Raw genomic sequence first — 26,869 nt, 5'->3', positions numbered from 1 at the left:
ATAAAATGTTAATCTATAAGACGTATAAAATGTTAATCTATAAGACGTATAAAATGTTAATCTATAAGACGTATAAAATGTTAACCTATAAGACGTATAAAATGTTAATCTATAAGACGTATAAAATGTTAATCTATAAGATTTAAAAATAAGCAATATTCTGCCCAAACAGGAAATAAAGGTGCCGGTTCAAACTTGCAGTGAGGTGATAGGGTTTTTAGTCCATGTAGAAGGCCTCACTTTGACTTTGAGATGAAGAACAGCAATAAATGCGTTGTTCCTTTGCTTTTTTTTTTGCTGTGCATGTCATGGATGGATATCCGATATTCTTTGTTTTTCTATTAAACAAAACTGATAAGCAGGTTAGCGATTCAGCTCTTGGTAGCCTCTTATTTAAATACTTAACAACAGTATATATCTAAAAACTGTCCATGATGAAGACTGTATATTTCCCTCAAGATGTCTTTTAGGGGGAAAAATGCTATCGCCTAGGTTACTGCCTTATTGAAGTATACCAAACAGCTCCCTATTATTCTGTGTTCTATATTTTCTTGGCCTATTTTTCTCTTTTCGTTATTTTCTGGCCCATTTTTCCTGATTAGTATTGTTCCATTAGTATCCATTCTGTCAATTCAAACCCTTAGACACATTCCAGTGATGAGTAACAGAAACCACAAGAAGTGCGGGGAAAAAGGGGGGTTGTGGGTTGATACTCGACTTTGTCAAACCAATAACTTGAATATATATATTTACTGTTTCTCCTCTAAGTTAATAGTTTTAAAACGGATGGTTGTTTTGCGTTGCGGGCCAACCATTTAAATTCAAGCAGGGAAAAGGGGGTAATGTTTTTGTTTCTCAGTCAGATTTTTTTTTTTAAATTTTCCACAATATCAATCAAATATTTTTTTCTCAAAATTTAACACTATAATAAGTTATCATTTAAAGGTACCAGGATTATAATTTAATACGCCAGATGCGCGTTTTTTTTTTGTTTTTTTTGTGTTTTTTTTTAATTCATATATTAGACCGTTGGTTTTTTCGTTTGAATGGTTTTACACTAGTAATTTTGGGACCCTTTATAGCTTGTTGTTCGGTGTGAGCCAAGATTGATAGATTGGTAATCCTGGACTAGTCTACTCTTAAAGTATACCTAACTTATTAATGACTTCACGGTTCAGATAGCAAGCAAGCTAACCAAAGATATTACCTTCAACCTCAAGGCATTTTGCTGTAATTTATAATTTCGTTTCGTTTATTTTATTTTATTTTTAATACATTCATTAGTTATCTTAGTAAAGGACAAAGAAAATGAAAAGAAAATTCAGAATATATATTCAAAAACTAATTTAGAATTTTAATTTTCTTTTAAAATAATTTCCATCCCGAAAAGGTCCATCTACCGAACTTATCACTTCTTAAATTTCCCTCAGGAGCTTCATAAGGACTGGATCTGGTAAATACAACATCTCCAGCAGAAAGTGTTATAACCGTGAAAGCGGTGGAGCTCGCATTATCATAATCCCTTTCGGTGTCAACGTTCTGCACTCCTTGTTGAGCTGTATTTTTCATAAGTTCAATGGTAACTTCACCGTGGGATGGACTCCATCCAGCGTTAATTGTCCAGGTAAAGGCATACGTACCATCTGAATTTGCCGTGAATTTACCGGTGTTCTTGTTGTAAACATCGCCTTTATTTGTAACGATTTTATCATATATCATTGTTCGACCTTTCCCAAAATTGTTTCCATTTATACTGGATGAAATATATGCCGTGAAAGCTACTTGTCTTGATAAATCTGAAACAAAAACTAGGCATTATGGTCCGTGTAACACTTTTTTAAATATTAGATTTTTGGAATTTTGATCAAAGTTTTAAAATATCAAAATTCCAAATTGTTTATTTTATTATATAAAAATTTTAAATTTAAAAAGCCTTCATATAATGTCAAGCAGCTGATATATGGTAAATATCAGTATTTCGCATATAGCAACACAGGCACTTTTTTCTGTCAATGTGGGTTTACTATCCATACCAGTACAAAAAAAAACACAAGGTAGCTAACTGAAATTTTCAATCTGTTCGCTTCAACCAATATTTTTTTAATTTCCCTTGACTTGTTCACGAATAAAAGTACACCAGTCTTTCGGTAATTGACTTATCTTTACAATGAAACAACTGTCACGTACCTTGAGAATACCCCTCAAACAGAATAACACACTTGAGATGAGAATTATTGACCTTTTTCCAGACCATTGAATTTGTAGGACTAAACTTCCGGTTAACTTAGGAAGTGAATATAACTGTGCAATCTCATTGGTTTAATTCATCTGGTTACCTGTTTATTTATACGAGTTACCAGTAACCAGAAAAATGTGACCAATGGGATTGCACAGTTATATTCTCATATATGTTATGATGATATGATACTAACCCCCTAATGGGAAGGATTGTACCTGATATTCATATGATGCTAGTAGTCTGTTGTTATTTGTGTATTATTGAGGGGGGGGGGGGGGGTAGGAGGGGTTCTGATCCCGAAATCCCGGGCTTAAAAACACGAAATCCCGAGGTCCCGAATTTAAATATATTCGAATCCTGACATCCCGAAATTCGAAAATAAGAATTCCCGGATCCCGAAAGGGTAAATCCCGAAATCCCGAGCCTAAAACACCCGATCTTGGAGTCCCGATAAAGGTCATACCCCCCCCCCCCCCCATTATTGTCATTTTGTTTATTTTCTTTGGTTACATCTTCTGACATCAGACTCGGACTTCTCTTGAATTGTATTTTAAATGTGCGTATTGCTATGCATTTACTTTTCTACATTGGGTAGAGGTATAGGGAGAGGGTTGAGATCTAACAAACATTAAGTCTGCCAAATATTGTATCGTATGTTTTTCTATGTTGTGATGTTATGCTATTGTTTCAGTAAAAGAGAGAAGGTTTGGATCCATTAAAACGTTTAATCCCGCTGCAAATGTTTGCACCTGTCCTAAGTCAGGAATCTGATGTACAGTAGTTGTCGTTTGTTTATGTAATATATACGTGTTTCTCGTTTCTCGTTTTGTTTATATAGATTAGACCGTTGGTTTTCCCGTTTGAATGGTTTTACACTAGTAATTTTGGGGCCCTTTATAGCTTGTTGTTCGGTATGAGCCAAGGCTCCGTGTTGAAGACCGTACTTTAACCTATAATGGTTTACTTTTTAAATTGTTATTTGGATGGAGAGTTGTCTCATTGCATGGCACTCACACCACATCTTCCTATATCTATCTATATGTTAAATCCCGCCGCATTTTTGCGCCTGTCCCAAGTCAGGAGCCCGGTGATTTTGGCCTTTGTTAGTCTTGTGTCATTTTAATTTTAGTTTTTTGTGTACAATTTGGAAATAAGTATGGCGTTCATAATCACTGAACTAGTCTATATTTGTTTAGGGGCCAGCTGAAGGACGCCTCAGGGTGCGAGAATTTCTCACTACATAGAAGACCTGTTGGTGACCTTCTGCTGTTGTTTTTTTCTGTGGTCGGGTTGTTGTCTCTTTGACACATTCCCCTTTCCCCTTTTCAATTTTATTACTTTTTTTAAAAGTCCTTATTTATGAAATTTAAGGGATTTTTTTTATATATGCAAATTTCGAACCAAATTATCTCAAAAAGAAAGTCATGGAGGATCGTTTTTCTTTGCATATTTTAAAATTACACATTGAAATTTACCTTTTACCAAAATGTCAAGATAAATCAACGAGGGATCTATACAGGAGAGATACTGACGTTAGGGCATACGATACAGTTACAGGGGAGATAATGACGTTAGGGCATACGATACAGTTACATGGGAGATAATGACGTTAGGGCATACGATACACTTACATGGGAGATAATGACGTTAGGGCATACGATACAGTTACAGGAGAGATACTGACGTTAGGGCATACGATAGATTTACAGGGGAGATAATGAATGACGTTGCTAACCGTAAAATGTTATTTTTAGCGACGCCAAACTGTGACGTATCGGGGAAAAAAATGCATTTTTCTTCACATTTTTAACATTTAGACTGAATTAACTTGAAAACGAGTCCATGGACCCCTCTTTTTATTTTAATGACATTAGGTTATATACGTATGAAGATTATTTGTACCTTTTTTTTTATAATATAAAAAAAAGTCACCGATGAAATTTTTGAATACAAATTTAGAGCATACTTATGAACACTTATGTAAAGAAGGTTTTCCTAAGGTTTTCACAATTAACCGCTTTATATCGTTTTATTGTATGTTCTAATCTTGAATGCATTAAATGTTTTACTTTAAGAGTCTTACCTCTTGCTTTCAATGCTTTGTTTTCTCTTTCCAGGCCATCAATTCTCGTTTGAAGGCCATCAATTCTCCCAATTTCTCGTTTGAATTCTGGAAACAAATCGAGAACAGATTCTGTCGCCTGGCATCGAACAGCGTTAAGAAAAAATACTATTAAAAATTGAACCTTCATTCTTTTATGTACTGTTTTAACAGATGCACTCTTTTTAGTGGCTTGTTATCGGGCCTTGTGTTTATATAAGGCTACTGCTATTTCCTGTTGATGTCCTTTACATGCATATTAACCAATATACATGTACATGCATATTATTTATATGTACTTGTTATTTACAGTTAAAATTAAAAACCAGATAATATTTGATTGGCTATAGGTAGCAAATTTTTTATACGATAAGTTTTCATATTTTGTAGTTTTTGTTTTATACAGAAATTAAAATTCGACTGCTGATAAAAAAAAACATAATATCGCATTAGCCATAAATGCTTTATATTTACCTCTCTACTAGGTTTAATACCGTATTTGTTTTCTAATTCTCTGGAATCGGCGCACTTCTCAGGGAAAGTCTGTTTATTCTATCTAAAAAATGATAGCTAAGGATAGAAAAGTGCACGTTTACTTTTCTACATTGGTTATATAGATGTATAGGGGGAGGGTTGAGATCTCACAAACATGTTTAACCCCGCCGCATTTTTGCGCCTGTCCCAAGTCAGGAGCCTCTGGCCTTTGTTAGTCTTGTATTATTTTAATTTTAGTTTCTTGTGTACAATTTGGAAATTAGTATGGCGTTCATTATCACTGAACTCAGTATTATTTGTTTAGGGGCCAGCTGAAGGACGCCTCCGGGTGCGGGAATTTCTCGCTACATTGAAGACCTGTTGGTGACCTTCTGCTGTTGTTTTTTTATTTGGTCGGGTTGTTGTCTCTTTGACACATTCCCCATTTCCATTCTCAATTTTATTGTCTTTATTTGACGTGTTCCGTTAAAGCAATGACCCGGAATCGTAAATCTGAAAACACTATCAAATGCCCCTTCTAATAGAATAAATTCGTGTTCAGGCGGGGCTTCGCCTCCTGGTCCTTTACCAATTATGAAAATCTTGTTAGATCAACAACTAGACTCCTTGTTGATTTTTTTAAAGGCATTCTCCTCAAAATATGTTAGCAAGTATGTTATCAAATGTAGATATGGTTCTGAAGCTGAAGGTTACGTTTTGGTCCCTTGAATAACAAGATACATGTATTATAATTCTACAAATAACATTATTCATATGTTCGAAAGATACTCGTCTGTCAGATAGTAGTGACATCTTGAATTTTGTCTTAAATCTTGGCTGTAGGAAAATTTATTTTTCCAGAGTATCCATGGCATTGACCTCATTATAAAACATACAGACCAGTAATTGTAAGCTAGATTATCAATCAAGGAGGAAGGGGAATATATAAGGCCTGTTTTTGGCCTGAGAAATTGAAGTTTTTTTAGCATTACTTCAAATTAACTCAAAACATAGGAAAATGCATATCATCAAGGAATATAAATGAATTAGACAAGATTTACAACGTATGACGTCAAAATGTGTTTATTTTTTTCAAATTTACTAATAGCGGTACAATTAGATTAAGAAATGAAACGATGGTCAGAAATAAAAGGTAAATTATAATTCTTCTCATATTTACAAGCTTTGTATGATGTGGAGAGGTATATAGCCAATGGCACGCTTTAGGCCCAATTTCATTTTCACTTTCAAGTTCTATACATATGAATCTTGAAAAAATAAATCGAAGTTTTACGCTCCCAAATTTGAAATTTAAAAAAAGAGGATTTTTTATCCTCTCATGATACAAATTTTTCACAACTTAGGAACCTCATTTAAACAAACAACCCCAGTCATCGGATTTTTTTTTTATAGTTTGTGGTCTTATTGATAGTATCTGACCATCAAGAAAATTCTGTCTGAGGAACTATATACAGATGATCCACCATAATTAGCGTACCCCAAACAGACAACGTTGAAAACGTATGAAAAGCGTCCAATGGACAAACTTGCAAGACATTTCATTTCTTTGAAAACGTAGTCGTTTTGACTACGCAAATTATTAAAAACTATGTAGCTGTTTTGCAAAGTTAAAGCACAATTACGGAAAAGCACTATGAAGCATGCAATTAATCTATTTTTTCAATGAATATATATAGCGTCGCAAATTCCAACTTATTTGTAAAAAGCGGCAAAATCCGACATTGGACTTCTTGCAAGACATTTGCCAGAAGCCGTTGCATTTTAAAATGAAGTGTGAGTGCTGCAAAAATTCGATTCTGACATGGTCTATGTATGTACTTTTGTGAGCATAATTTACACAAACGAAATATCATATAATCTTATATTTTAAAACCTATAAATTTTGATAACTTAACATTTTCCAAAATCTGACTATAATGACCACTATTTGTTTTTACCAAAAAATAACGTTGATCGTTACCGGAACGCATATTCAGTAATATTATAATACTTAATATATAAAGCATATCATTCATTCGAATTTTCGTGGATATAACACTGTTTTGAAGAACACAAACACCCCTGTTAAAGTTATTATGCGCATAGTCTTTTACGTCTGACACGCATTCTGGTAAATTTGTCTTTTATCATGTTTATATAACTTCAATCAGGCAATGGAGAATCTAAGATAAAGACAATTTCAAAGAAAGAATTAAAATATATGTATGATACAACTGTTACAGAAGTGTACTTTCTTGCTCATCTAGTCCCATGTACATGCCAGGTATTATCATCACTTTGAACTATTAGACATCTAAGAAACAATGTCGAACATGTAAAGGGAATATTTCACTAATGATACTGGGATGATCCTTGACTACAGTGTTCCAAGTAAGAAATGCCCACCACAATGGACATAATTAGAACCATACGAGAAGAACATACATACAGGTTCTTGTAAACCATCTTGCATATCAAAGTTACATATAATGTAGAAATGCAGCTTATGTGTTCCTCTACTAATTTTTAGTATTTTTTTTTATCCAAAAGCAAAGTAGTGGATCTCATTTTAACAGAATCATTTGGTAATCCATATATTGTGTACTAAAAGTGTCTACTCCAAGATAATCTTGAACATAAAACCTAAATATTGAAAAAAAACAACAGTACACATTTTTAATGTTTGGTATTGGTCTGATATTGAAGATGGCTGTCACTGTGGATCACTATGGGGCGAAAAACAGATTTTTTTTTATCAGAAAACACCGTCAAACATTCAAACATTATCCACATTGATCTGTGTCCACACTTGTATCGAATAATAAAATAACATAAACAGTATCAAAAGCTTACATCAGAGTACTTGCAAATTACATCTTTAATAATTTGATCAAATCATGTTAAAAAAAAAGTACTTATATGTGTTTATCAATAGTTCTAACGTGATTTAAATATGTGCAATACCACGGGTGTCATTCGGTTTATCGAGAGAAATGGGCGTGAAAGAATATCTAACGGTGGTCAAGTATTGAGAGACGATCGTGAAAGTTCTGGTAACGGATCGTGAAAGGCATTTATTGTACATTCTAGTTCAGAATCTTTGAAAAAATCGCTTAATTTTCAAAACGCTGAACAAATCAGAACAAAAAAATATGTCTATCAAAATGGTTTAACTTCCTCAACATAACTGTGAAAGAAGATCAAGAAAATATGAGGTACTTTTTGAAAAAACACAAAAGGCGCAATGCGTGTCTATGAAATTAATTAAAAATAACACGCTTTGTGTACCTATAATGGTCATATTTCAGAATATCATGATATGTTTGAAATTTAATCTTTGGTGTATCTGATAGTACAGTAAAATTAAAGTATGTTCTTCCATTAAAAGCGTTAATTTGTTTATGAAAACCTTGAATTTGTTGAATTTCAATCAAACTTGATCGTGAAAGATCAGGCAACGTATTTTTTCGATCGTGAAAGTAAATGCGTGACCAGACTTAATACTAGTAATCAGAAATCAGTTTTTCTATTACTAAGTACCATTTGATAAATCTGCAAGTGGTTGAAGCCTGTAACTATTTTGATAAGGATGAACATTAAAGCTATTATCTTTTTTTTCTATTCAACACTTTACTTCAAAAGTTAAAAAAAACCAACTAATAACGTGTCTAAATAAGTGTGAAAGATTCAGCTCTGTGAATCAGTCTAGTGCACTTCAGGCACACCGGCACTAGTTAGACAATAATATGGATAGTATGCAACGTTTAAACCAAAATGTTATCCATCAAACAAAAAATCATAGCAAAAACAGCACATTTCATGTGTAGTTTTGGATTGAACGATAACCAACATTGTGTGCAACAGAACTTTATAAGTTCTTTATAAACAACGCAGATAAAAATTGATTTAACTATATAGTACATATTATAGAATATCAAAGCGCAAATGCTGTAATGTCTTGTTTGCTTTACTTATGATAGTATATGTGTTGAACGTCTATACTATCAAGGGTTTTACTAGAAGTGTCAAATGCGCTTAAGATTATCAATGTTTCATAAAAAAAAAAGGCCATGGTCAAATGAACCATGCCATACAGATCTCTACAAATATCCCGTACACCAAATAAATGTGTTCCGATCCTTACAGTGCCTTAGAAACTTACAAATGTAAAAGTTATGCTTTGCCAATTAATTCGAAACATAAGGTCAAAAGTATATGATCCCTGACCGACAGCCAGACATAGACATCTTTCTATCATTTAATAAATCAAACACAATTGAAGTCATCATGGTCATATAAGAAACATGCAGACAGACATGTACACCATACACGAAACACCTTGTCGTTATTGCATACATGTATATATTCAAAAGGCCAAACAACATAAAACAAACATTGCCGAATGATGCATGATAATGAGTTCAATGTTAGTTGAAACCTTGCACAAGTCGAAAATATACACCTTACAATTATAACAACAGACAGTTATCCTAAATCTTAACGAATCCTCGATACGGACATGACCACTAAAATGAATCTTCATCCATGAAATGAGGCAAATTCAGAGTCAGGTGAATCCTGTTTGACGGACATTTAGTTTATAGGATCCAATATACAAAATATGGGTATCCTATAACTCATGATAAGTGAGTACTTTACATGACGATAAAAAACTTCATCCTACAATCATCCAACTATTTTACAAACAACATGTTCACGAATGCCCAAATAATAATTTTAATGTACTAGTATTTGCGCGTCTTGCGTACTAAATTATAATTCTAGTACCTTTAATAACTATTTACGCCACTGGGTCGATGCCATTGCTGGTGGACATTTCGTCCCCGAGGGTATCACCAGCCCCGTATTCAACACTTCGGTGATGACATGAATATCAATAATGTGGTCATTTGATACAAATTTCTTACAAAACTTTGAATTTTTCGAAAAACTAAGGATTACCATAGTCGTATTGGGTACAACTTTTAGGAATTTTGGATCCTCCATGCTCTTCAACTTTTTACTTGTTTGTCTTAATAAATATTTTGATATGAGCGTCACTGGTAAGTCTTGTGTAGATGAAACGTACGTCTGGCGTACTGAATTATAATCCTGGTACCTTTGATAACTATTTGTACTTGTACAAATAAAAATTTCCTGTTACCCCGCTTATAACCCGAGAAAGCGATGATATGGATTGTTTTTATGCGCAGCAGTTCATTTTAGCTCCTCTTTGAGATCTAAAACAAAAGTTTCAAGTGCCGGGTGTAACAACTTGCAGTATACACTAACATACATTGGTGGATAATATAAATTTACTTTTTTTGCGTGGCACCAAATCAACATTACATTTATTTTGATAACTATATCATTTCAAAATATAAAATTGAGCCAATTCTGATGGTCTTTAGATAAGAAAATAAACTATTGTATAGAATAATGCTAGCCATAAAAAATATTAAACGTTTGATTTATATTTCGCGCTTCATTCTGAAACACGCACTGTCAGCAACATGAACGTCTTCGTAGCATCAGATCTTTCACGATCCTTTTCACGATCTTCAAAAATGCGGTACGTGATCTTTCACGATCCAAAAAATCAATTTTGTGTGAATAGTTCTTTATTTACCAAGTTTCAGATTATATTTATACAAAATAACTATGAGAACCGTTTAATTAATTCAAATACAATGCCCTTATTTTGATAAACGTAGTTTATTTAGTCGAATTTGTGAAAAAATCGTGTTTGTTTACATTTTTTATGTCATTGAAATGTCGAGAAGCAATCTGCCTTTTGTCGTTTTGTAATAACTATGTACTTTTGAAACTGGATATTCTGACATACTGATCATAATGTTGAACCATTTTGACAGACAGTTTTATTTTGTCGTAAATGTGTCTGTGTAATTAATCAAATTAGAATATTTACTGATCTTTCATATGTCTTCTCGATTAAATGTCTTTCACGATCCGTTACCAGAACTTTCACGATCGTCTCTCAATACTTGACCGCCGTTAGATATTCTTTCACGCCCATTTCTCTCGATAAACCGAATGACACCCGTGAATACGAGACTACCGCTTGAGATCAGTACTTGGATCTTTTTATTTACTCCGAGCAGACGACACAGGTAAGCTCTCTGCCACCAACATAAGGTGGACACCTTAAACTTCCACACACACCTTCAACCAAGTAAACATTTCCCTGGTCGTTATCGGCCTTATTACCGTCAACGGCATCTAAATTATCATCCACACAAATATATTCCGAAGGTTGACGATTACCCGCGATGGCTTGGGACATCAAATATCCTGTATACTCTTTGGTCCATCCAGTAGGACATGTGACTTTTCCAGGCACCATTAAGGACGTTGATCTTTCTGTTATAAGACATACTGAGCATGGCATTTCTTTATCATGGAACGAGGTGGAATAGACTGAGTTGTCTTTTATCTGATATTCAACACCAAATATACGTCCTATCCAAGTTGCTTTACTATCCGAATACCTACGCCACTCGGGTCTTTCGGAAGGCACAAGAAATTAGCTCCACCTCCTTTTTCGTTTTTAGCATTGCCTGCTGCATATCCTAATAAAAAAATAGATATCGGGGAAATTAAACAAAACATTTAAACATTACATCTATGAGTTAAAAGAAGTGATCTGTGTTAATGTATATCATATAAGACCTTAGTACGCTTGACGAATCATACGTAAAGCTCGTTTTTGGGATTCTTTATTTTGACATATTTACATAATCGTCGTGGAACTTCTATGGCGTTTCACCCTTATGTTAGCCTATTAAGATCATTACCCTGTATGACTTTTGGACGTACGATTGGACAAAATATAATACCACTAGATGGAAGGAGATATCCGGTAACTCTAAAAAAAAATCCCTAAATATAGGCTTGTCAGTTGAAAAGGATATCACTAAAACAATTACAAAATGCTCCAAATCCTTTGCATAATTCAACCAAAATATTTTTATAACGTTATGAATAAGAATTAAACCGCATTGTTAGATGAACGAAGATAGAAATGAGAATCAATTTGCAATGTTAGATGAACAAAGTCAAGTTAAGAACCAAGCGATGATTATAGATAAATAATATGAATAAAAATCAAGCGGTAATGAAGGATAAATAAGATATGAATAAGAATCAAATTGTAATGTAAGAAGAACAAAGGTTTGAATAAGAATACAATGGTAACGTTTGAAACATTCTCAATTTAAAAGACTCATGTCGGGTGTGATATCACATGAGCTATAAAGATAATTATACCAACCTTCATACACAAGAGCTGCAGTTGATGGGCATGATGTTTTACCCCATCTGGTGTATGTATTTCCCGATCCAGCTTTACCTAAAAATAAACACCGTCCATTATATAGAGTTAACCAAACATATTTAACTGATATACTATGTTATCGCTATTTTGTGGATTTTTCCTTTGATCTTTTTTTGTGATAATTTTTCATATCATGCTACTCGCTTGAGATGGAAAATTATCACTAGAAACTAAGGAGCCACGTGGCCGTTGCTAATGAAATTGACATGAAATTGACAACGTTGTCATAGGTAAAATAGCGATAAACAGATTATAATTGGCCATCTCAACTCGATTGCATTTCTCGCTTTCGCCGTGACCGGCTCAAGCGAGAAAATCAATCTCGTTGAGATGACCAACGATAATCTATAATTCTATAAAAAAAAAAGAAGGGCAAAATAATATCATATCAAATGTTGAGATCGGTTTTACCTGATTTGATAGGTTCGTGTCTTTAGTTTTCTATGTTTTGATTTGAGTTGCTTGTAACACATATTCATAAATTAATAATCGTTCTATTTGTTTATTTTTATCTTAGATATTTTGAATGTTTAACTTTAAGAGCAATACATGTCTTACCAAGTCTATCAACCTCTGCTTTCAATACTTTGTTCTCTCTAACAAGGCCATCAATTCTCGTTTGAAGGCCACCAATTGCTTGTTTGAATTCTGGAAACAAATCGAGGACAGATTCTGTCGCCTGACATCTAACAGCTGCAAGAAAAAATACTATTAAAAATTGAACCTTCATTTTTCCTGTACTATTTTTACAAATGTGCGCTTCAAATGGCTTTTTAGTGGGTATCGGGTTTTTATACATGTATATGGCTTCTGCAATTTCCTGTTAATGTCATTTATGAGGGTCCCGATGGGGTTCACATAACAGAGGAAAATGGAAAAAAAAATTGTAAGGGTTCCTATTTTTGCTGTAAATCGCAGGCTCAACAACAATGAGGAAAAAAATCAATAAAAATATTCCTCTTGTTACTATTTTATGATAGTCAGAAAATCTAAGTCCATTTAAAAGTAAATTATAGAAAAAACGGAGTAATCTTTTTACAAACTTTACTTCTGGATACAATCTTATGATCATAAATAAGCTTCTGTCCAAGTTTGATACAAACCCAGGATAGTTTAAGAAAGTTATTAACATTTTAAAAACTTTAACCACAGAGTGAATGTTTTGTTTTCCCGCAGAAAAAACTAAGTCCATTTATAGTAAAATACAGAAAAAATGGAATTTTATTTTTACAAAATTTACTTCTCGATACTATCTTATAATCATAAAAAAGCTTCTGTCCAAGTTTAGTACAAACCCAGGATAGTTTGAGAAAGTTATTAAAATTCTAAAAACTTTAACCACAGAGTGAATGCTTTGTTTACCCGCAGAAAAAGCTAAGTCCATTTATAGTGAAATACGGAAAAAATGGAATTTTATTTTTACAAAATTTACTTCTGGATACTATCTTATGATCATAAACAAGCTTCTGTCAAAGTTTGGTAGAAATCCAGTATAGTTTAAGAAAGTTATTAAAATTTCAAAAACGTTAACCACAGAGTGAATATTTGTTGACGCCGCCGACGACGCCGCCGACGACGGAATGTAGGATCGCTTAGACCCCGTTCACACTATGACATTTTTATCGATTTAAACTAGACCGATTCATTTAAGATCGGTTTAAGGGCCAATGTGAACGCTGTGAACCGATCTTCAATCGGTCTAAAGTAAAACACCAAAAGAGGTAGTTTAGTTTGAATCGATCTAAAGTAAACCGATCTTTCTTTAAATGTGAACGCAAAGATCGGTTTAAACTAGTACGATTGAATCGAAAATAACGTATGCGCATCTACAGCGGCAAAACTGTCTCAGAAGTTCGTTGTTTAAACCTTATTTCTCTTTTAACAGGCTTTTAAAACAAACTGAAAACATGTTGTCTTCGCCGTAGCATAGATTCGAGAAATATGAATCTTCATTTTTTATGTTGATTTTTTTCTCTTTTCAGGAACCGCAGTATTTCGTCGTGTTGAAGCTTTGTTGCTACAGTTCTTTTTTTCAAAATAAAAACCAGATGCTCCGCAGGGCGTAGCTTTATACGACCGCAGAGGTTGAACCCTGAACGGTTGGGGCAAGTATGGACACAACATTCAAGCTGGATTCCGCTCTAAATTTGGATTGTGATTAAATAGTTGACACAGCATAGGTTTCTGACACAGAATGAATGTATTCAAATGAACTTAAAATTTTTGTTTTCTCTTAGAGCAATTCACTATGCTATTGAATATTAATCCTCTCAAAAAAATGTTTGAAGAAATTTTCTTTTTATTTATGAAATTTCAAATGAGAAAAATTTAACCCAATTTTTTATTCACATCCCCCTTTCCCTAATTCCAAAACTAATTTCAATTAAAATATTCTAATGGAGTTTGCAACAATTACTACTCATTTAAATACATGATGTAAAAAAACTGCTTGTTATCACTGAATGGTAAAGATTATTTAAATTTATCAGTTGGTAGTAAAAAGTGAATATACATTGTATATTGTATATAACAAAGATTTAAGTTGATTCTGGACAAAGAAAGATAACTCCAATTAAAAAAATTCTTGCAGATATTTCTTGCTTACTATACTGGACAAAGAAAGATAACTCTTAATTAAAAAAAAAATTGCTATTTCACAATATTGTGAAATTAGATATTTCTTGCCATTGCACAATACTGTGCAATTGAAAAGACTTGCTATTGCACAATACTTAATATAATAATTTTAGATCCTGATTTGGACCAACTTGAAAACTGGGCCCATAATCAAAAATCTAATTACATGTTTAGATTCAGCATATCAAAGAGGCCCAAGAATTTAATTTTTGTTAAAATCAAACTTAGTTTAATTTTGGACCCTTTGCACTTTAATTTAGACCAATTTTAAAACTGGACCAAAAATTAAGAATCTACATACACAGTTAGATTTGGCTTATCAAAGAACCCCAATTATTCAATTTTTGATGAAATCAAACAATGTTTAATTTTGGACCCCGATTTGGGCCAACTTGAAAACTGGGCCAATAATCAAAAATCTAAGTACATTTTTAGATTCAGCATATCAAAGAACCCCAAGGTTTCAATTTTTGTTAAAATCAAACTAAGTTTAATTTTGGACCCTTTGGACCTTAATGTAGACCAATTTGAAAACGGGACCAAAAATAAAGAATCTACATACACAGTTAGATTCGGCATATTAAAGAACCCCAATTATTCAATTTTGATGAAATCAAACAAAGTTTAATTTTGGACCCTTTGGGCCCCTTTTTCCTTAACTGTTGGGACCAAAACTTCCAAAATCAATACCAACCTTCCTTTTATAGTCATAAACCTTGTGTTTAAATTTCAAAGATTTCTATTTACTTATACTAACGCTATGGTGCGAAAACCAAGAAAAATGCTTATTTTGGTCCCTTTTTGGCTCCTAATTCCTAAACTGTTGGGACCGAAACTCCCAAAATCAATACCAACCTTCCTTTTGAGGTCATAAACATTGTGTTTAAATTTCATTGATTTCTATTTACTTTAACTAAAGTTATTGTGCGAAAACCAAGAATAACGCTTATTTGGGCCCTTTTTTGGCCCCTAATTCCTAAACTGTTGAAACCAAAACTCCCAAAATCAATCCCAACCTTTCTTTTGTGGTTATAAACCTTGTGTCAAAATTTCATAGATTTCTATTAACTTAAACTAAAGTTATAGTGCGAAAACCAAGAAAATGCTTATTTGGGCCCTTTTTGGCCCCTAATTCCTAAAATGTTGGGACCAAAACTCCCAAAATCAATACCAGCCTTCCTTTTATGGTCATAAACCTTGTGTTAAAATTTCATAGATTTCTATTCACTTTTACTAAAGTTAGAGTGCGAAAACTAAAAGTATTCGGACGACGACGACGACGACGACGACGCCGACGTGATAGCAATATACGACGAAAATTTTTTCAAAATTTGCGGTCGTATAAAAACTACAATAACACCGGTATCAAAAATTTAACTTGTGATTCAAGAGAACAATAACTTTTACTTTCTTTCAAGTATGTATATCGGTGTATTACATGAATTTCACAAATCATTTCTATTGATACACAATGCTTACAGTTTGACGGGTAAAAAGGTCAGATCAATTGCGTTTTTAATTGAAGTGTAAACGCAGTGGTTCAGATTAGACCAATAGAGATCGTTATGATTAAGGATAATGTGAACTCTACTTGGTTTATTTAGATCGATTCAAATTAGATCGATTAAATAAAATGCTATTGTGAACGGGGTCTTAGTCTCGCTTTTTCGACTAAAGTCGAAGGCTCGACAAAAACAAACCGAATGATTAGTTAAAAAAAAAGTTATTAAAGAGAAAGCTTTCCAAACATTTTGAGCTTAGAAATTATTGCGTGCTAAAATATAGAGAATAGGGAATAATTGGGACATATTAAATAAAACAGAGAAAAATTACAGAAAAAAACAGATATATGTGCATATTAACTAATACACATGACAATTAATCATATCTATTTGCAATTGGTAGATTAAATTAAAAACAAGATTGTATAAGATTGTTAAACGATTTTTGTTTTATTTTGTTGTTTTTGTTTGCAGAAATCTAAATATACAACAACTTATAAATTAATAATAAAACCTTGAAAGCGCATTACAGCCTCCAGTATTTTAGCCTATCAACTGGGTCAAAATGATATCAAATGCCCTTCAAAAAATATAAATTCTTTGTTCAGCCGGGGCTCCACTCCTGACCCCCAACCCAACCAAATAGTTATGGAGATCTCCAGATCTTAACCGAAAACATTTCGATGTTCCTGGAATTTACCTCAAAATATGTTATCAAGTAAAAGAGGGACGAAAGATAACAGAGGGACAGTCAAACTCATAGATTGAAAATAAACTGACAACGCTATGACTAAAAATAAAGAGACAAACATGATTTTTTACTTAGATGTATATACATATAACAAAACATTTTAATATTATTAATTTATCTTCTATAAAAAAAAATTGATGAGTATTCGTTGAAGAAATGAATTTATAATTAAACTGTCAATTGTTCTTGAACAATTGAGAGGTCTTTCCTTTTATAATGTAAAATACATGTTCTAATAGACGAAGAATGTATTGAAAAGGTCAAGGTCAACCGTATAAAGCTTGAAAACACACTAAAAATCCATTATATGAGGTTAAAAACACTAAATTCGCTATCTGGGACATGACCTTGACCTTTGACCTTTTGACCTTAGTCAAGGTCATTAGTCCCCAATGTCATTGCTGAAGACCCCATGGGTCTAGGACCTTTGGTTATATAGTAAAAGCTGATTTTGTCTTTTCAGAAATCTAAAACAGGGGTTATGCCCCTTATTAAAAGGTCAAATCTCTTTGGTCAAAATGTAACACAGTTGCGCCGTAATGACCCAAACATTTTCCACTATTTAAAACTTCTGTAAGTATAATGGTTTCTGAGATTATCCCATAACAAGGTGTTAGGTCAAAGGTCAAGGTCAAAATACAAATTTGACCTTGAGGTTTTTTTCAAAGATACATGAATTGATGATGATTGGTGAAGATCCTAGGTGTCTACGCCTTACGGTTTCTGAGTTTTGGTGGCCAACCGACACCGGTTAATTTTCATAGGGGCATAACCCTATCAATGAGTCGTTGAATCTTTTCAATCCAAATGTAACGAAGAACCGGGGTCTGTTCCTGAACAAATTCCACCCTTTGTTTTTTTACTACCTATTATGGTTAAGGAGTTTGAATGATAACAAGGTTTTTGGGTTTCGGAGGGATTACTCCGAACCGACAAAATATTTCGACTCACAGGGTGAGTTCCAGATAGGTATTCATGACACCGATACAAAGTGTGAACATGAAAGCGACAAGTCTTACGGTTACGGAGGCTAACTTCGTCAAAGTTTGGCGGAACAAAAAGAATAATAATTAAACTGTCAATTGTTCTTGAACAATTGAGAGGTCTTTCCTTTTATAATGTAAAATACATGTTCTAATAGACGTAGAATGTATTGAAAAGGTCAAGGTCAACCGTACAAAGCTTGAAAACACACTAAAAATCCATTATATGAGGTTAAAAACACTAAATTCGCTATCTGGGACATGACCTTGACCTTTGACCTTTTGACCTTTTTCAAGGTCATTAGTCCCCAATGTCATTACTGAAGACCCCATGGGTCTAGGACCTTTGGTTATATAGTAAAAGCTGATTTTGTCTTTTCAGAAACCTAAAACAGGGGTTATGCCCCTTAAAAAAAGGTCAAATCTCTTTGGTCAAAATGTAACAAAGTTGCGCCGTAATGACCCAAACATTTTCCACTATTTAAAACTTCTGTAAGTATAATGGTTTCTGAGATTATCCCATAACAAGGTGTTAGGTCAAAGGTCAAGGTCAAAATACAAATTTGACCTTGAGGTTTTTTTCAAAGATACATGAATTGATGATGAATGGTGAAGATCCTAGGTGTCTACGACTTACGGTTTCTGAGTTTTGGTGGCCAACCGACACCGGTTAATTTTCATAGGGGCATAACCCTATCAATGAGTACTTGAATCTTTTCAATCCAAATGTAACGAAGAACCGGGGTCTGTTCCTGAACAAATTCCACCCTTTGTTTTTTTTCTACCTATTATGGTTATGGAGTTTGAATGATAACAAGGTTTTTGGGTTTCGGAGGGATTACTCCGAACCGACAAAATATTTCGACTCACAGGGTGAGTTCCGGATAGGTATTCATGACACCGATACAAAGTGTGAACATGAAAGCGACAAGTCTTACGGTTACGGAGGCTAACTTCGTCAAAGTTTGGCGGAACAAAAAGAATAATAATAATAATAATAATAATAATAATAATAATAATAATAATAATAATCAGAAGAAATACAGTAAGGTCTTTCCCTTTAGTAAAAGGAAAGACCTTAACTAGATTTGTAATTGCCAGCAATAACGGATGGCACCCTTCCCCTATTGCCAAGGTAACAGCAGCCATTTTGAAAATACCAAAGTCAAAGAGCGGATTTACACATGCCTATTAACATTTTTGTAAAGTTTTAGAAAGATTAGAGCATTTTGAAAATTTTGAAATTTTTCGTATTTTACCAGTTTCCATGGTAACGGCGGCCATGTTGGTGGTGCCAACCCTTATTTGCAAATCTGCACATGGTGGTTAACATTATTGTTAAGTTCCATTAGCATTGGTCCGTACAGTTCCAAGAAATTGCCTGGACAAAAAAAGTGGAAGAAAAATAATATTAAAAATAATAAGAAAAAAAGAAACGAAGAATAACAATATGTCACCCAAACTCCGTTTAGGGTGCCATAAAAACTCCGTTTAGGGTGCCATAACTAGATTTGCCATTGCAAGCAATAGCGGATGGCACCCTTCCCCTATTGCCAGGTGAGCTGTAGCCATGGTTACGGCGGCCATTTTGGAAATTCCAAACTCAAAAATCAAGTCTACATTAGCTGAGCAACATTTGTTTTAAATTTCAATAAATTTTCGTATTTTTGCTGTTTCCATGGTAACGGCGGCCATTTTGAATATTCCAAAGTCAAACCCCCGCTGCAATTTTTTCCCTCCAGAATCATATACCATTTAATGTCTCTAGAATTAATTAAACATTGATGTTCTAGAATGTTCTGTGAAAATTCAAAGTTTTGACCTTTTTGCATTGTTTCCATGGTAACAACAGCGATTTTGGAAATTCCAACGCCAAATTCAACATCTTTCAATGTTGCTCATCGTTACTGTGAAGTTTCATTAAGTTTGGAACATTTTGAGAATTTTGAATATTTTGGAGTAGTTTCCATGGCAACATAGTAGTTCCAATGAGTGCCAAAATCATTCAACACGTGTATATAGTCGGCACCTACATTGTATTAAAATATAATGATTCTGAGTTAAAGCATATCCAAACAGTTCACCAAAACAAAAAACTTAATTTTTTCACATTTGTTCCGTTTCCATGGTAACGGCATCCATCTTGAAAGTGCCACCCCCAAAAAGCAAATCTTCATTTGGTGGTTAACATTATGGTATAGTTCCATCTTCTTGGGTCCATTCATATGAGAGTTCCAGACTGGACAAAAATGTGTGGAAGAAAAATAATAATAACTAGATTTGCGATTGCAAGCAATAGCGGATGGCACCCTTCCCCTATTGCAAGGTGAGCGGTAGCCATGGTAACGGCGGCCATTTTGGAAATTCCAAACTCAAAATTCAAGTCTACATAAGCTGAGCAACATTTGTTATAAGTTTCAATAAACTTGAAGCATTTTGAATTTTTTGGTATTTTTGCTGTTTCCATGGTAACGGCAGCCATTTTGAATATTCCAAAGTCAAACCCCCGCTGCAATTATTATCCTCCACAATCATATACCATCTAATATCTCTAGAATAAATTAAACATTGATGTTCTAGAATGTTCTGTGAAAATTCAAAGTTTTGACCTTTTTCAAGTTTTTGCATTGTTTCCATGGTAACAACAGCGATTTTGGAAATTCCAACGCCAAATTCCACATCTTCCAATGTTGCTCATCGTTACTGTGAAGTTTCATTAAGTTTGGAACATTTTGAGATTTTTGAATTTTTTGGAGTAGTTTCCATGGCAACATAGTAGTTCCAATGAGTGCCAAAATCATCCAACACCTGTATATAGTGGGCACCTACATTGTGTTTAAATATAAGGATTCTAAGTTGAAGCCTACTCAAACAGTTCACCAAAACAAAAAACTAGAATTTTTCACATTTGTTTCGTTTCCATGGCAACGACAGCCATCTTGATGGTGCCATACCCCGATTGCACAATTTCATGTAGTGGTCTACATTATGGTATAGTTCCATCAATATTGTTCAAGCCAATTCCGAGAAATAGCATGGACAAAAAAGTGTGGAAGAATAAATATAATAATAAGAAAAAAAGAAACGAACAATAACAATATGTCACCCCAACTCCGTTGAGGGTGCCATAAAAATAAAAAAAACAAAAAGAAACGTAGAATAACAATATGTCACCCAAACTCCGTTTAGGGTGCCATAATAAGAAAAAAAAGAAACGTAGAATAACAATATGTCACCCCAACTCCGTTGAGGGTGCCATAACAAGTAATCCTGTGTTAGGATGCTAACACAAAAGTCACCAAAACGGACCCCAAATCATTGTTTTACGGTATCCATGATGCCACATAACCTGTGTGTAAAGTTTCATTAAATTTAAAGGATTCTGATTTTTTTCACATTTTTGCTGTTTCCATGGTTACGGCGGCCATTTTGGAAATTTTAAAGTCAAAAGCAATGTCTACATATGGTAGGCAACATTTGTTTAAAGTTTCATCAATTTTGAAGCATTTTGAAAATTTTCACATTTTTGGAGTTTCCATGGCAACGGCAGCCATTTTGGAAATTCCAAACTAAAAAGTCAAGTCTACATTAGCTGAGCAACATTTGTTTTAAATTTCAATAAATTTTCGTATTTTTGCTGTTTCCATGGTAACGGCGGCCATTTTTAATATTCCAAAGTCAAACCCCCGCTGCAATTTTTTCCCTCCAGAATCATATACCATTTAATGTCTCTAGAATTAATTAAACATTGATGTTCTAGAATGTTCTGTGAAAATTCAAAGTTTTGACCTTTTTGCATTGTTTCCATGGTAACAACAGCGATTTTGGAAATTCCAACGCCAAATTCAACATCTTTCAATGTTGCTCATCGTTACTGTGAAGTTTCATTAAGTTTGGAACATTTTGAGAATTTTGAATATTTTGGAGTAGTTTCCATGGCAACATAGTAGTTCCAATGAGTGCCAAAATCATTCAACACGTGTATATAGTCGGCACCTACATTGTATTAAAATATAATGATTCTGAGTTAAAGCATATCCAAACAGTTCACCAAAACAAAAAACTTAATTTTTTCACATTTGTTCCGTTTCCATGGTAACGGCATCCATCTTGAAAGTGCCACCCCCAAAAAGCAAATCTTCATTTGGTGGTTAACATTATGGTATAGTTCCATCTTCTTGGGTCCATTCATATGAGAGTTCCAGACTGGACAAAAATGTGTGGAAGAAAAATAATAATAACTAGATTTGCCATTGCAAGCAATAGCGGATGGCACCCTTCCCCTATTGCCAGGTGAGCTGTAGCCATGGTTACGGCGGCCATTTTGGAAATTCCAAACTCAAAAATCAAGTCTACATTAGCTGAGCAACATTTGTTTTAAATTTCAATAAATTTTCGTATTTTTGCTGTTTCCATGGTAACGGCGGCCATTTTGAATATTCCAAAGTCAAACCCCCGCTGCAATTTTTTCCCTCCAGAATCATATACCATTTAATGTCTCTAGAATTAATTAAACATTGATGTTCTAGAATGTTCTGTGAAAATTCAAAGTTTTGACCTTTTTGCATTGTTTCCATGGTAACAACAGCGATTTTGGAAATTCCAACGCCAAATTCAACATCTTTCAATGTTGCTCATCGTTACTGTGAAGTTTCATTAAGTTTGGAACATTTTGAGAATTTTGAATATTTTGGAGTAGTTTCCATGGCAACATAGTAGTTCCAATGAGTGCCAAAATCATTCAACACGTGTATATAGTCGGCACCTACATTGTATTAAAATATAATGATTCTGAGTTAAAGCATATCCAAACAGTTCACCAAAACAAAAAACTTAATTTTTTCACATTTGTTCCGTTTCCATGGTAACGGCATCCATCTTGAAAGTGCCACCCCCAAAAAGCAAATCTTCATTTGGTGGTTAACATTATGGTATAGTTCCATCTTCTTGGGTCCATTCATATGAGAGTTCCAGACTGGACAAAAATGTGTGGAAGAAAAATAATAATAAAAATAAAAAAAACAAAAAGAAACGTAGAATAACAATATGTCACCCAAACTCCGTTTAGGGTGCCATAACTAGAATTGCCATTGCAAGCAATAGCGGATGTCACCCTGGTCCGCCAATTGCCACTAAGTGGCAGCCATATTGAAACTTTTAACATTGAATTAACATAATTCACTTTACAATACATCATTTTCCGAATTTTCCGAAAATTTAAAGCATTTTGAAAATTTGGATGTTTGTACTGTTTCTATGGCAACGGCCGCCATTTTGGAAATTCCAAAGATGGATTTCAAGTCTTATCATGCCAAGTAATATTTCCACAAAGTTTTATTCATTTTGGAACACTTTCCGATTTTTCACATTATTTCTGTTTCCATGACAACGACAGCCATCTTGAAAATGCCAACCCCCGATTGCACATCTTCACATGGGGGTTAACATTATAGTACACTTTCATCATCATTGGTCCATGCAATTCCGAGAAATAGTCTGGACAAAAAAGTGTGGAATAATAAAGAAAAAAAAAAGAATCGTACAATAACAATATGTCACCCGACCTCCGTCAGGGTGACATAAAAATAAAAAAAACAAAAAGAAACGTAGAATAACAATATGTCACCCAAACTCCGTTTAGGGTGCCATAATAAGAAAAAAAAGAAACGTAGAATAACAATATGTCACCCCAACTCCGTTGAGGGTGCCATAACAAGTAATCCTGTGTTAGGATGCTAACACAAAAGTCACCAAAACGGACCCCAAATCATTGTTTTACGGTATCCATGATGCCACATAACCTGTGTGTAAAGTTTCATTAAATTTAAAGGATTCTGATTTTTTTCACATTTTTGCTGTTTCCATGGTTACGGCGGCCATTTTGGAAATTTTAAAGTCAAAAGCAATGTCTACATATGGTAGGCAACATTTGTTTAAAGTTTCATCAATTTTGAAGCATTTTGAAAATTTTCACATTTTTGGAGTTTCCATGGCAACGGCAGCCATTTTGGAAATTCCAAACTAAAAAGTCAAGTCTACATTAGCTTCACAACATATGTTATAAGTTTCATTTAATTTGAAGCATTTTGATGTTTTTCTTATTTTTGCTGTTTCCATGGTTACGGCGGCCATTTTGAAAATTCCAAAGTGTCACTTCTGCTGCAAATTGTTCACTCCATAATTATATACCATCATATACCATGAAATGTCTCTAGAACAAATTTAACATTGATGTTCTAGAATATTCCATGAAAATTCACCCCCCTAAAATTATGCCATGGAGACCCCCTACTGAAATAAAATTAGTGACAAGTTGAAGCAGACATGTGTCTCTAAATATTCATAAGAGAATATATAATTCCATCTACTCTACATACAGTGGAAAATTTAGGAAATGTAAAAAAAAAATTACCCCACCCATTTTTGAGCCCCCCTAATTGTGCCAAGATGACACCCTGGTATCATGGACATTGGGTTCTGCAACCCCCATGATGCAGACCCATACCCAGAAAAAATATAAAATTTCCATCCTCTACTGCTTCCAAAAAAATGGTAGGACAGTTTAAAGGGTAAGAAAAAGAAAAATAACTAGATTTGCGATTGCAAGCAATAGCGGATGGCACCCTTCCCCTATTGCCAGGTGAGCGGTAGCCATGGTAACGGCGGCCATTTTGGAAATTCCAAACTCAAAAGTCAAGTCTTCATTAGCTGAGCAACATTTGTTATAAGTTTCAATAAATTTGAAGCATTTTGAAGTTTTTTGTATTTTTGCTGTTTCCATGGTAACGGCGGCCATTTTGAATATTCCAAAGTCAAACCCCCGCTGCAATTATTTCCCTCCACAATCATATACCATTTAATGTCTCTAGAATAAATTAAACATTGATGTTCTAGAATGTTCAGTGAAAATTCAAAGTTTTGACCTTTTTGCATTGTTTCCATGGTAACAACAGCGATTTTGGAAATTCCAACGCCAAATTCCACATCTTCCAATGTTGCTCATCGTTACTGTGAAGTTTCATTAAGTTTGGAACATTTTGAGATTTTTGAATTTTTTGGAGTAGTTTCCATGGCAACATAGTAGTTACAATGAGTGCCAAAATCATCCAACACCTGTATATAGTGGGCACCTACATTGTATTAAAATATAATGATTCGGAGTTAAATAGTTTCCAAATAGTTCACCAAAACAAAAAACTGGATTTTTTCACATTTGTTTAGTTTCCATGGTAACGGCAGCCATCTTGACGGTGCCATCCCCAAAAAGCAAATCTTCATTTGGTGGTTTACATTATGGTATAGTTCCATCTTCTTGGGTCAATTCATATTAGAGTTCCAGACTGGACAAAAATGTGTGGAAGAAAAATAAAAATAAAAAAAATAAAAAGAAACGTAGAATAACAATACGACACCCCAACTCCGTTGAGGGTGCCATAATAATAATAAGAAAAAAAAGAAACGTAGAATAACAATATGTCACCCCAACTCCGTTGAGGGTGCCATAATAAGAAACCGAACAAAAACATAAAGTCCCCAAAACTCCGTTTTGGTGACTTAATAAAAAGAAAAAAAAGAAACGAACAATAACAATATGTCACCCCAACTCCGTTGAGGGTGCCATAAAAAAAAAAAAAGAAACGTAGAATAACAAGATGTCACCCCAACTCCGTTGAGGGTGCCATAATAAAAAAAACAAAAAGAAACGTAGAATAACAATATGTCACCCAAACTCCGTTTAGGGTGCCATAATAACTAGAATTGCCATTGCAAGCAATAGCGGATGTCACCCTTCCCCCAATTGCCACTAAGCGGCAGCCATTTCAAAATTGTTGAACAGTGAATGCACATATATGCATGGCAATACACGTTTCTGTAAATTGTCAGTACATTCAGAGCATTTTGAATAATTTCAAATTCAGCTGTTTCCATGGCAACGGCGGCCATTTTGAAAATTTCAAAGTCAAAAGTCTCATCTTTACCTGCCAGTTAACACAAATATCAAGTTTCATTAAGTTTGGAGGATTTTGAAAATTTTTGACATATCTGCAGTTTCCATGGCAACGGTGGCCATTTTGAAAATTCCAACTCCAAAAGTCTCATCCAGACTTGCCAGTCACCAATCATATTAAGTTTCATCAATTTTGGAGTATTTTTAAATTTTTGAAATATTTGTTCCTGTATCCATGGTAACATAGTAGTTCCAATGATTGTCAAAATCATACAAAACCTGTATATAGTGGAGAACTATATTGTGTAAAAATTTCATGCTTTCATGTTCAAGCATACCAAAGTTATTTACCAAACCTGGAAGTTTTTGGAGCATTTTGACCTTTTTGCATTGTTTCCATGGAAACAGCAGACATTTTGGAAATTCCAACGCCAAATTCCACATCTACCAAAGTTGCTCATCGTTATGCTACAGTTTCCAAAAAATTGGAGCATTTTCATATTTTTTAAATTTTTGGAGTAGTTTCCATGGCAACATAATGGTTCCAATGATTGCCAAAATCATCCAAAACCAGTGTATGGCTGGCACCTACATTGTATCAAAATATGATGATTCTGAGTTCAAGCATCTCCAAATTATTCACCAAAACCAAAAACTGGAATTTTTCACAATTGTTCTGTTTCCATGGAAACGGCAGCCATTTTTTATTGTCTTAGACCCACCTGCAACCCGAAATTTTTAGTTCCTCCCTATGGTGAACTATCATTAAGATTGATTCCATTTTACTCCAAAAAAGCTGACGGACAAAAAAAGGTGGAAGAATAATAATAACTAGAATTGCCATTGCAAGCAATAGCGGATGTCACCCTTCCCCCAATTG

The 26,869-nt window shown here is 34.0% G+C and overlaps 1 protein-coding gene across 1 annotated transcript; it reads right to left on the bottom strand.

The window, feature by feature from the left end:
• Positions 1–1,329: 1,329 nt before the first annotated feature.
• On the bottom strand, positions 1,330–12,947 carry LOC134692593 (uncharacterized). The gene is made up of 5 exons (XM_063553051.1): positions 12,727–12,947; positions 12,106–12,183; positions 11,297–11,404; positions 4,323–4,532; positions 1,330–1,796 (listed from the first exon to the last, which is right to left on the bottom strand). Exons 1-5 carry the CDS (start codon positions 12,896–12,898, stop codon positions 1,366–1,368), a joined length of 999 nt encoding a protein of 332 aa, XP_063409121.1. The 5' UTR covers positions 12,899–12,947; the 3' UTR covers positions 1,330–1,365.
• Positions 12,948–26,869: the final 13,922 nt, after the last annotated feature.

This window comes from Mytilus trossulus, chromosome 12 (genome assembly GCF_036588685.1).
Source record: "Mytilus trossulus isolate FHL-02 chromosome 12, PNRI_Mtr1.1.1.hap1, whole genome shotgun sequence".
Classification (NCBI taxonomy): Eukaryota; Metazoa; Mollusca; class Bivalvia; order Mytilida; family Mytilidae; genus Mytilus; species Mytilus trossulus.
The sequence above is the reverse complement of the archived record's forward strand: the minus strand, read 5'-3'. Positions and strand labels throughout refer to the sequence as shown.

What these genes read in the sequence shown, in the direction of transcription:
- LOC134692593 (XM_063553051.1), bottom strand. Translation starts at nt 12,898, where the DNA reads ATGAAGGTTCAATTTTTAATAGTATTTTTTCTTGCAGCTGTTAGATGT. An exon ending in AGCAGAGGTTGATAGACTTG is followed by an intron (nt 12,184 to 12,726) that starts GTAAGACATGTA and finishes GTTTATTTTTAG; the next exon opens with GTAAAGCTGGATCGGGAAAT. An exon ending in CAAAGCATTGAAAGCAAGAG is followed by an intron (nt 1,797 to 4,322) that starts GTAAGACTCTTA and finishes TTTTTGTTTCAG; the next exon opens with ATTTATCAAGACAAGTAGCT.